Raw genomic sequence first — 12,497 nt, forward strand, 5'->3', positions numbered from 1 at the left:
AAGGTTGAGGTCACTCAATACTTGAAGAACCTCACAAAATTATTTCCTATTCAAGAAGAGGGGAAATTTGAAATAAGTTCTTAATTTGTTTCTAGTGGTTTCCTTTATGTCAATAGATCATTCATGCTACTGGACTAGTCTGCAATTAAATAGAAACAAGTTTCTTTAAGTTTAAGATGCATGTACACAAATATACATACACAAACACTCAAGCCTACTGCTGAGCTGCTCAAAGTATATTAAAAGAGAAAAGCGCTAAGCCACAGAAAGGATGCATTCCAGGATCCATGGTACACACATTGAGAGTGCATGAAGACACCGTGTAGGATTATAATATAGAAAGAAATGTTAAGAGGCAGTCATTTGCAGAACACAGTAACAAGAAAATGTGAAAAAGGTGGTTATTGCCTTCGTCTACTGTTAACTTCTAAGGAGGCTTGAGTAAGGAAGCCACAACTGACTAGCCAACGTAAGAGAAATCAACATGCATAGTTTGCTAATAATACAAAGTTCCTGAATGATACTTGGGTGTTTGTTCTCCTGGTGTAGTTCACTATTAATGTTGAGAAACTATAAATAGAAAGAGAAAGAGCAATATGAAATTTTGGGCAAATAAAACACTATAGTTGTTTATAAGCTTATATAAAAGTAATGTGATTTGCTGTCCGGATGTCTAATTTTTCATGACTTAATGAATAAATACAATGAGAGGACATGGAGTGGCACTCACTGTAAACATCCAGCCTGGCAGTACAGGACACAATCCCTGCTTCATTCTTGGCTGATACTGTGTACCACCCAGCATCTTCTTTTGTGGCTCCCTGAATAAGCAGGCAGATGTAGCCATGGTTATCCTGGTGCATGCTGGAGAAACGGATAAAGTCATTAGGGTTCTAAATTTTTAAAAAGTGGCTTTGGACATGAGGCATCATTTTTAATTAGATCATTAGAAACAGAATTGTGCAAGTAGCAGATAATAGGGTCATACTTAATCTAGAAAGGCTGCTAGCCCCATTAAAGTTAATGGTAGAGAAGAGCAGACATCAAGAGGTTGAATAAATGTGCACACATAATTTCTAGCTGAGGATCCCCCTTTACAAAACCCACTGAATAGTTTCTGTATCACCACTGAAGCCAATAAATTCATCTTTTCTTCTAGGTATAAACACTTTAAAAAAAATCACCATGAGATTAAATTAGAATGTGCCTCATCACATATTAGAGCTTCCTTCCAAAAACTTAATTTTACATTAGGGTAAAGAGTGACTTTTGTCTTTAATATCAATAACATGACTCTTGCAAAGATGTATTTGCTATATAAAGTATATCCTTTTTATATATCCTTAGGACCTATTGAACAGATGTGGATTAAGTTAAGTCACTGTGTATTCTCACCTCACTCGGTCAGTGCTGTGAGTAAGCGATTCATTTTCTTTCTTCCAAAATATCTGAGGCAGTGGCACTCCTGAAACACGGCATTCCAGCCTCACTGGGTATCCATCAGCAACTCCTGTGTTTTGCAGCTTCTCAATAAACACGGGAGGTTTGTGTGCTTCTTTAGCTAAGGGACAGGAGAGGAATTATCTATCAGTGATCTACAAAGGTAATGCTATGAAGAATTCAGCAGCCTTTAGAAATATTGTTGAAATACATCTTTTCTTTTATGATACCATTTTTCACTTCAGCTAGATGCTAGTTCCTTCTCCAAATCACTCTTTTACCAAGAAAGGTCCCTAGGCTTTTGTTCCACTCATTTATTTCCTCAATTAATTCTTTTTTTTCCCCTCAATTAATTGAAGTCTGACAGGCCCACACAGTCCACTGGCCATCTGCTCCACAGAATGCCTGTCTGACAGGCTGAGTGGCACTCCTAAGTCATTGCTAGGCATCTGGGATGGCTTCACTACTGATTATGCCTCTACCAACCACTGCCACCTAGTGATTCTAAGGAGAACAAGGATTTCTAAGGATTTGATCCACTCAGATCTCTCCTTGCTGTCTGAATCAATGTTTACTAATCTGTAAGTCTTGGTTCAAGTGAGACATACCGTAGGACTTAAAGGGGGAAATGAACAGGGAGACATCTTTATCCAAATTTGTCTGCTTTTTAAAATTGTTACTTAAAACTAGGAATGTACATCCTATAAATTATAAATTCCAATTTGTATTCTTTCAAGGAAGTTATAAAAAGACTTTTTATAACCTCTGAAGGAAAGAAGCCACAAAGAGACAACTTTAATAACACTCTGATTATTACTATCTGATGGGAAATTGTTTTCACAGATGTGCAGTAGAAACAATGTCAGAGTAAGAATAAAGTTTAATTATTTTCTTAGCTACCAATAATGAATTTGAGGATGCATGACTTTGTCTACCACACACTCCTGTGCAGTGACAGATATAGCCAAGCCACACAGGGGAGAAACAGGTGAAGAGGAGAAAACCTGCACCTGAAAACTGCAAATACCTGAGACTCTCTGAAGATTTGGAATGATGTAGAGGGTTATACTTTTATTGTATTTCACATGGTTTCCTGGCCTCGGGCTATATCAGAGGAAGTGAGAATAGGTCTGTTAATATTCTTTCTGGATCCTAGTTTTGAGAAAAGCATAGAAGGTATAAAATGGACCTCAATGTCAAAGCAGTTTTCCAACAGAATAACACCCACCATTTTGGAGCAATGCTATGCAGGTTACTGGTGGTGATGCAGAGCTTCATATGATTTAATCCTTATAAAATGATGTAATCCTCATAAAGACTCTGTGGGGCCTGATGGTCCCTATTTCACATATGGGGTAATCAAGCTGCAGAGATATTTATTAGTTATGTCCTTTGGCAGATATATAATGAGAGCTGGGATTAGAACTGAGATCTGATGCCAAAGACATGATGCTTCTAATTACTGTGTCCTGCCACCTTTCTCATGCAAGTACTGACTGAGGCACACCAAGATGTCTGTGTCTCTCAGACCTTCAAGTCTCAGTTCTGAGAGCAGATATGATCCAAGGGGAACATTTAACAGAAGAATGCTGAACAGTTTTAGGTTGGAGGAGGGATGCTTAGAGGGTTAGATGAAATTGATCCTGGTCATACAGGAATAGTGAATACTTGATGTAACACACAACATGACAGCCCAGGTATTTAGGACATTTTTGTGTGAAAAAGGTTCCCGGTGCTTTTATTAGAATCATTATCCAGGGTTTTAGCCAGGACCTCCTGGGCTTTATTCTCATGGCTACTGTATCTCTTGGAAGAGCTCAGTGGCTCATAGTTTGGGGAAGACCACTAGAGGTGAACAGACTATGTGATCTGGCCCTCAGTTTACCAAACAGGACCCTGGGAAAGTCACTTACTCTCTCGAACTTCCATATCTGTAAAGTGAAGAAAATTTGCTCCAGTTATCTTTTAGGGCTTTTGTGAGGACCAGCTGAGATAATGTATATGAAGCACTTCGCAAATAGAGGTATGAGAAATAAACATTCTTTTTAAAAAGAGAACAGATAACAGACTCTTACTTATGCTCAACTCCTAAGGATATTATAAAGGGTAAGGGTAAGACTTTGTATAACATGTACTTGTATGAAATTTACCTAACAGTATAATACATTAAAAAGCAAATCTGAATTTGACTATGACACTGGGGGTAGATGATAATGTTTAAAATTTTTGAATTTTGAGGCCACAGCACATTACTTTAAAAAGTGGGCAGAGAACTTTATTCATGAGCAAATTCTTATATATCAAATTTGGTTCTATAATCCATGACACCACTGCTCTTTCTCTATGTAACACTGAGGCCAGCACACACAAGGAGTAGAACAACCCCGATCAGCTGCTAACCTCCTCTTCTGTCTTGGCCAGGCTAATGGGAGAAAGGAAAGAAATAATTATGGCTACACTGAAAAAAATTAATGTTTCTGATTTGCTAAGCCTTCTGTCCTAATGGACTGTTTTGATGAAACAATCTACTTTTTCAGTACTTTGACTTCTTTTCCATATTGGTTAATAATGCAGGGTTAATTTACATTTTTGAATCTGATGTTTATTCTGAAAGAAAAAAATTCCAGACTTGCTTACCAGCAACCACAAGCTCCAGGCTGAATGAGTTTTGTCCTGCTCGGTTGGTGGCTATACATGTGTAGATGCCAGCGTCTCGTGATGTGACCGGCTCTATGATCAGAGAGTGCACCCCATTCTCACGAACGAGCATCTTGTGAGCATTGTCGGGGCGTATAGGTTTTCCATCTAGTTGCCAGCTTAGATCTGGGGTTGGTAACCCACTGACCTGAATCAGAAAGGAGCATATAAATTTCTCTAATACTGAAACAAAGTGAAATCATTTATAGTTAAGAAACCACCGTAAATTCTCTCCTTCATTAGTACAAGAGCCAGCTCATGTACTCTTTTGCTTAAACCTTTCAATAGCTTCCTGAGAAATCATCGACTCACTTCTAAACATCTCTTGTAGAGCAACCTACAAAAGAAAAGTAAAATGGGGTTTTTAAATTTCTTTTATTGTCTTACCTCACCAGGGTTAAAAGGTTACTGGGATGATGTCAGCACAGGGCTCTGAGCTCTTTGGAAAAAGATGTCCAACTACAATACAACACATACTCAGCTCATTTATACCCTATAAAGCTTGTTATCAAAGGGTTGCCATAGCTGTGGAGACATAGTTAATGCATCCATCAGCACACAGAGCTATTATTATTTTATAATCCTTGAAAGTAAAGTAACAAGAGCAATATGAAATTACCCAGAAAGCCATCTCAACAAATTAGCATCACAACGGAAACTAAAATCCTGAGATCTGAGATCTGGACAGTTGTGTAGACCAGAGATCAGATAAAAGCGCATTTAATTGCTAATATCACATTGTGCTGTGAAGGGTAGGGATGGCTGCCATCTGTCAGCTCTTTATAGTTTTGCCCTTAATTGTGAAAGGGAAAAAAGCACCATTAAAGAAGGCTTTTTTTTTACCGCCACCCCAAATTTACTAGGGGGAAATTGCATTCAAAAAGATGTCAGTTGGACTGTAAAGTAATTCTTTTGAAAACCCAGCTCTGCCAAATTCCATTCCTGCTTTGTGATATTCACTTACACTACCTACAAGATGCCTCCCCCCTACATGTAACAAAGATCTCGAGAATTTTTTTTTAAGATTTTATTTATTTATTTATTCCTGAGAAAAGCAGAGACAGAGAAGCAGAGACATAGACAGAAGGAGGAGCAGGCTCCTCAGAGGGAGCCTGATGTGGGACTCGATCCCTGGACCGAAATCACACCCTGAGCCAAAGGCAGACACTCAACTGCTGAGCCACCCAGGTGTCCCGGTCTTGAGGATTTAAGAGAGAAAAAAATAAGTAAACTGAAATGCTGGTTAAAAGGATGAAGATATTTTGGAAACAGCACTAGTCAGCTTGGCTTTTGAAAGGGTCAGGCTCTCTGTCCTCTCCTTTACCTGTTTGGAGATCACTAGAGGTGGTATGCAGGAAGAGGGAGTACAGGCTTCTGGTCAGGCTCCAGTCCTTTCCCAAGTTGAGAAAAAAAGTGGCAAGGTTTGTTCCCACCTTGCTAGGTTAGATCCTGACCAAGGCCATGGCATGTGTAGTAGGAGCATCAGTCCAAGCACTGTGCACTCTCAACACCCCTAATTCACACTGCATTCATGCCAAGGGACAGACTTCATCTCATTAAGGCAGAGAGAAAATGCCCATTCTTCTACCCATTTTAATTCCAGCCCTTCTGGTTATGTAAATAAACCAAGCCCCATCTCAGGAATTCAAGGTCATTGTAAACAGGTCATAATTTGAACAGAAGCATGCTCTCGGCTGATATGGAAATGGGAGGAGGCAGATGAGGAGACCTGTTACTAGAGGAGTTGGATTATTTTCCCTTTGCACTTAGTACCACGACAGGGGGTAGTCAGCATCTAGGAACGTACCCAACAGGTTAGAGAGGTGGGGGGGGGGGGGGGAGTGCTTTTTTAGGGCAAAATTATACTGATAATTTTTTTCCTTAAAAAATAAAGATTTTTTAAAACCCTTTGTACATGTAATATAATAATCCCTTGGTATCATCTAATAATCTAAAATAAAATTTCACATTTTGACTCAAATGTCATTTCATAAGTGGTCTGTATGGACTCTTAATTACAGACCAAAAATAAACACACACGTGCTAAAACTCAAGTTTTGAACTTATACTGTAAAAAGAATTATGTTGGAAAATAAAATACTTTTGTTAAGAGTACTTTTTTTTTAAAATACATTTCTATAAACCCAGATTTAATCCTCCAAGCATCTTATATTTGTGTTCTGCAATCCCAGAGAGAACCAGCAGAGGGAGCCCACATTCAAAAAACCTTATCCATATTTAAGTACTTAAATTTAAGATCAATAAATCATGGGGCAAAAAAACAAAGCAATCAAAAAAAATTTCACAGCAGTGGTTATTAAACATTTCTGGCCTTGAGCTCCTTTGAGGAATTGATGAAAGCTGTATCATACACATAATTTTGTATGCAATTTCAGAACTCACACCTAAGGAAAGCTGCCTCCCAGAAGGCCCTGGGTTAGGAATCCCAGCTGTAGGGTCGCCTAGGTGGCTCAGTGGTTGTGTCTGCCTCCAGTCCAGGGCCTGATCCTGGAGTCTTGGGATCGAGTTCCACGTCAGGCTCCCTGCATGGAGCCTGCTTCTCCCTCTCCCTCTGTCTCTCTCATGAATAAATAAATAAAATCTTAAAAAAAAAAAAAAAAAAAAGGAATCCCCACTGTAAAATGGGTAAGAGACGGATGTCACTCTAACTTCTCCTAGAAATAGGAGGAATAAAGGAGTAGATACATGGCTATAAAATGTGTATGAAAAAAGAATGGAAGATAAATGAATTATCAGGACATATGACAAATTTAACACATTTATTGCTTCAACAAAATGTGAAACTTAAAGGGAAACAACCTCCCAGTGACTGTGTGCAGTATGGTATATAGGGTTCTAAATAAAAAACACATTCAGTAAAAATTTAAAGGAAACGAATGACAGAACAGTATATAAACATCCAGTAAATAGCACTCTCTCTCTTTTTTTTCCTCGTAGTTTGGAAAACATTTCAAAGATGCACACCTTACATAATTTCCCTAAAAGGAACTTAAAAGACATGGCAGTGGCGGGGCGGGGGAAGGGAGGCAACACCAAACTCTTACCTTACAATCCATTCTACACAGTTTTCCTTCTTGAACTGTTAGATCTCCGGGAGCCTGCAAGAAGTGAGGTCTGAAGAATCGCTCCTGAATTGGTTCATTCTCATCTCCACTGTCCCTTGATCTAGAACGAGGCCTTAGGACAGGACAGATAATAAACAAAAAGATGGAAGGAAAAGAAGGAAACAAAAGGGGAGAGGGAGGGAGGAAGATAGAAATTATTTTCAGACTCTTGATTTTTATAATAATACATGGAGTAATAATATAATTTTCTTACCTGATTCCTATTCCGAAAGTTTGCACTTAAAACCAGAAAAGTTAGCAAAGTCTTGTTTCATTTGGAAGTTTATTATGAACTTAATAGTCTGCTAAATGCAGAACTTAAATAATTCCGCTATCCTAATCCTTAAAGCTAATATAAATCATAAAAGGGGAAATGGGAAAAAATGAAGTACTCTCTATATTAACCTATTTTTCCCTAAATAAATATTTTTGAAAGCTATATGAGAAGCAGCAGCAGCTGTTGCTCATTTATTACCAAATCTTTTCCAACAGAAAGTATAATTTTCCACTGGGATTTTAAATTTATAGGAAATTAAAATCTCTTATTATTTTGTAAAAATTTCCTATCTTTCTAATCAAAATTCCTTTTCATATTAACCAGGAAAACAAATTAAATTTTTTAGCTTTAAAATAAGATTGTGCATATCTTCCAAATTTGGTGCATCTCTCTTGATTTGAGTAGGTTGTTAGAGGCACCTTTAAGAATAACACCATTTCAAGTTAATTGAAGGGAAGATGCAACAAAGGAACAGGATACTGAACATAAATCCTGTCACTAATCATTAGAAGACAAGTTTAAAAACATTTAACTGGAAAAGGTAAGAGTAGAACAAAGGAAAGAACAGTGTAACAGGCTAATAATTACCAGCTTTTTAAAATATATAGTTTACTATTCTCCAAGCACAGATCTCATTTGTGAGCAGAATATTTTTCTAGTAGACACGGACACATGGAAAAGCTTAAATATTGAAGACACAAGAAAAGCAGAAGAAAGTAATGCAAGAGATCTGCGACTAAATACGCCCTGTTTATAGCCATGTGCAAAGGCCTAACTAGGTTCTTGTGACTAGATACTGCCACAAACAAGTTAGAATTAACCTGCCATGTGTTTCGGTGCCAGAACAGCCTTCCAAATTGTTGAGCAAAGGTTTCTGAGCATGCGGTCACATGGGGTGTAGACATAACACTTGTCTGGGGCTTCCTCAGTGTTTCTGGCTTTCCTTCTGTGAGCCTAACTTAGTATGTACGTGCTTTCCTCACCAGCAGTGTTTGCATGTGGGGCCTACAGTCTATATAGTCAGGGCTATTTGAGACGCTCTGTAAGATATCTACATAGGCACCCAACATGATAGCCAGGGTGACTTACCCTATTTTTTTTTTAAGATTTTATTTATTCATGAAAGACACACACACACACACAGAGAGAGAGAGAGAGAGAGGCAGAGACACAGGCAGAGGAAGAAGCAGGCTCCATGCAGGGAGCCTGATGTGGGACTTGATCTCGGGACTCCAGGATCACACCCTGGTCCAAAGGCAGGCACTAAACCACTGAGCCACCCAGGGATCCCCTACCCTATTTTTTTTTTTTTTTTTTTTTTTATGATAGGCACACAGTGAGAAAGAGAGAGAGAGGCAGAGACACAGGCAGAGGGAGAAGCGGGCTCCATGCACCGGGAGCCCGACGTGGGATTCGATCCCGGGTCTCCAAGATCGCGCCCTGGGCCAAAGGCAGGCGCCAAACCGCTGCGCCACCCAGGGATCCCCCTACCCTATTTTTTTAAGTGCAAGTATGTTACTAGGAAGTGATCTCCTTTTCTCCTCCCTGCCTACCGTAGTTCCGGCAGTATCCTTGCATAAGCTCAGGATGACTAGGAATAGGAAGCACATTTTACTCTTAACAAGTACTTGCTGAACTTTTAAAATAGGGCACATTTTACCTACAACTGTCATAAAAAATAAACTGTTTTGAATGAAATGACTGAAAAGTGAACATTCACAAACCAGCTAATTTTAAGAAATCTAGTGGCAAAAAGAAAGAAAAGAAAAAAAAAAAGAAAGAAAGAAATCTAGTGGCAATAATTTGTCATGGCCAGTCTAGACCGCAAAAGTGAACATTCACAAACCAGCTAATTTTAAGAAATCTAGTGGCAAAAAGAAAGAAAAGAGAAAAAAAAAGAAAGAAAGAAATCTAGTGGCAATAATTTGTCATGGCCAGTCTAGACCGCTGCTGGTCTAGAAATTTGGTTTTGAATGGCTGTGTACCATTTACTAGTATTTTCATGTTAATGTGCCTGCCATTTAAAGGTGTCTAGTCTTGTTTCTTCATATACTGACTGGGCCCTACTTAACAAATTAGTGGTGGTATATTTAACTGGGCTTAGCCACATTAGCAACTAACTTTCCCTTTTATGAATTGCAAAGGAGCATAATCATCAAGGGGCTAGTCAACGTATACACTTTAAGACCGTATTCATGTTCTTCTGTCTTCTGACACTGTCTGCTCTTCTTGGTCATACCATGATTCAAATATCGTTGAATTTATAGTAATGACTAAAATAAAATAGTAGTTAACACCTATGGGAAGGAACATCTGCCATACCTTCTGACATGAGGATGGCCTGAGGGAGAGCGGGGACTGCGGCCTCTTTGGTTGACAGCCTGTACCATGAGGCGTCCAGTACAACTGATGCGGCCCTGTCAGAGACATCAGAAAAAGAAGTGATTGCCATGCAGAACAACTAACCACTAAGCACCATGTTTACTGTCCTGTTGTCCATAACAAACCAATATGCCATATTAGTAAGAAATGTACTTTCCCTGAGTTAAACTCCTTGGCAAACTCTCTGTTTGTTTAAAGAACTTGGTGACTAGGTCTTTCTTTGAACTATTAAGAAAGCTTTACTGTTTTATCTAGAATGGTATTTAAAATCACACTCCTTAATGAACTAATTATAATCTGCTATGGTCTCCCTAACACATGGAGTTGAATTGTACAATATAGCAGGAGGACATTAACTGTCTTGCAATAATTCCATTTTTATGGTCAAATATCTATTAGTTGTAGCTAATTCTAAAATCATACTAGATGATTTTAGTTTTCTGATGTATCTTTTTAGTTATATATATATAAAATGTCGGTGGTATTCCTTCTAAAAACCACATAATAAAAGAGACGCCAGCATCATGAAGTGAGCATTATGTGAGAAGGATACATGGGCATGACAAGGAGAATAGAATGACTATAGGCTACCACATGCCCATGAATTAAGCATAGTTGTGATTTAAAAACCAGGAGCAGTGAGATACCTAAAAATATGTGGGTTGTATGATACAGGCCTATCTAATGAAAAGCTATATTTTATCTCAAGTTTTATCTCTTAAGTTGAAGAACTGATAAATGCTGTCATAGGATGGACAAAAGTAATACTTAAGAGGACTCAGATAACATGAGTAAATCACCACTGTTACTCTGGCTTTTTGTTTTTGCTCCTTCTTTTACTTTTTTCCCTATTACTGGAAGAGTAACAGAATAGATTTTTTCCTCTTGTATCTAGGACAGGGTGAGCAGCTGTACTTCTAAATTCTGACGATGGCTAGACAGAGCAGCAAGAAAGGAAAACGAGAAACAGCAGATTATTAATGATGAGACTTAGGGATTTCTAGCTCACAGTGGATGAGCCACCCTCATGTGCACTTATTGCCCAAATTTACCACTACCTCTCATTTTCATTCCACGGTGCCAGTATAGACAGGTAACAGAAGCACAGGTGTTCTGTATGTTTTGAGGAACTGTTTTCTGAGTTCCACCTCAGAGTGAACAGGGATGAGGGAGCACAATGGTGGAGGGGATGCAGAGAAACCCCACGGCAGGAGTCAGTGAAGGCAGGAATCCAGTCAGCAGGGCTCTCTGGGTCTCCCCACAGACTGGACTTCTTTAGGGCCTTGACCACTCCAAAAAGGCAAAGACATATCAGGCTGTGATACAGACAGGAGAAGAACTGGGAACTATCAAACAGAAAGAGGAGGCCGTAAAGAGACAAAACTGAAGTAGTCTTATCGCACTAGATATGTGACCTCCTCCAGCACTCACAATATTTGCTATTCAGGTCCTCTTTATTTATTTTAAAGATTTTATGTATTTATTTGACTCAAAGTGAAAGAGAGAGAGCACAAGCAGGGGAAGCTGCAGAGGGAGGAAGAGGGAGAAGCAGGCTCTCCATGGAGGTGGGAGCCCAATGCCAGACTCCAGAGGATCCAAAAGGGAAGTTAACATTAATCACTTATGTGGTTAGAAAAAGATGTAAGTTAAATTCAGCCTTTAACCTTGAATTTGGGGAAGCAGATCAAAAATTTTTCTCTAAACTGGAGTTGAGTTTTGACTTTCCTCAGACTTTAGGCAAATCACCAAATTTGTTCAAGCCTTTGTTTCTTCTTCTGTAAAACCAGAAGATACATATCTGTGTATCTGTCTCACACAGATGTTGTAAACATTAAATGATACAACCTAAAGTGATCTTTATCTTCCAAATATCAAATGGATCTTGATATCATGAAGAATCACTATTAATCATTGCTGCTATTGTTTTAATAGACATTATATATGCACAGACATGCATCCAGATGATTTTTTGGGTCCTGACAGCTTGGTTGACTCCAATAAATTTCTCCAAGTGGTTATACTTTGCCCGAGTATGCTCTTACCTTCTTTTTGATTCCTTCAAATACCTCTTTTAATGATGGTCTCCCCACCCTCTTAACACTGAGATGAGTTTTAGTTACCTTCGCATGACCCTCCTTAGCTCTGGTCAGTCTAGGTTTGTAAACCAGGCATGTCCTTTATAACTGAGGGACTTTAGGCAGGTAATTTAACCTCCTAAGTGAGTTCATGTATAAAATAGGACCACAGAGTTAATCAATCTTGCATGGGTTCTTATGAAGATTAAATGAGCTAACAGGGGTACTTAGTATTGTGTTTTGCACACAGTAAACACTCGAAATGTGAAATTATTATGGATGTAATTATAATAATGACCAGATAAACAAGAAACATTCCTTAGAATTGTTTTAAAAACAATTTTTTCATACATAGTGGGGTTTTCTTTCTTTTGGTATTAGGCTATAACCCCCTCCAAAGGAAAAACTTATGCTATTGCTTGAAAGGTGCCAAGCACACTGGTATGTTCAATGTATTCACTGATGTAATGGCTGCATTTGAGGCATAAGATAAAAGATGTC

At 38.6% G+C, this 12,497-nt stretch overlaps 2 protein-coding genes across 9 annotated transcripts in view; one reads left to right on the forward strand and one right to left on the reverse strand.

The window, feature by feature from the left end:
- CBR4 (carbonyl reductase 4) overlaps window positions 1-12,497 on the forward strand; it is a 158,614-nt gene that overhangs the window by 74,450 nt on the left and 71,667 nt on the right. The window lies entirely within an intron of this gene.
- Window positions 1-12,497, reverse strand: part of PALLD (palladin, cytoskeletal associated protein) — a 401,027-nt gene that overhangs the window by 2,552 nt on the left and 385,978 nt on the right. For 5 of the 6 annotated variants that reach the window (XM_072719731.1, XM_072719730.1, XM_072719733.1 and 2 more), the window contains 5 exons: window positions 9,862-9,956; window positions 7,203-7,335; window positions 4,078-4,285; window positions 1,396-1,561; window positions 731-864 (listed from right to left, as the gene is read on the reverse strand). In XM_072719731.1, coding sequence (XP_072575832.1) covers window positions 731-864; window positions 1,396-1,561; window positions 4,078-4,285; window positions 7,203-7,335; window positions 9,862-9,956 — 736 coding nt within the window. Of the gene's footprint in view, window positions 1-524; window positions 571-730; window positions 865-1,395; window positions 1,562-4,077; window positions 4,286-7,202; window positions 7,336-9,861; window positions 9,957-12,497 lie in introns of all 6 variants that reach the window. The other variant, XM_072719732.1, reaches the window with a different exon arrangement.

This window comes from Vulpes vulpes, chromosome 9 (genome assembly GCF_048418805.1).
Source record: "Vulpes vulpes isolate BD-2025 chromosome 9, VulVul3, whole genome shotgun sequence".
Lineage (NCBI taxonomy): Eukaryota > Metazoa > Chordata > Mammalia > Carnivora > Canidae > Vulpes > Vulpes vulpes.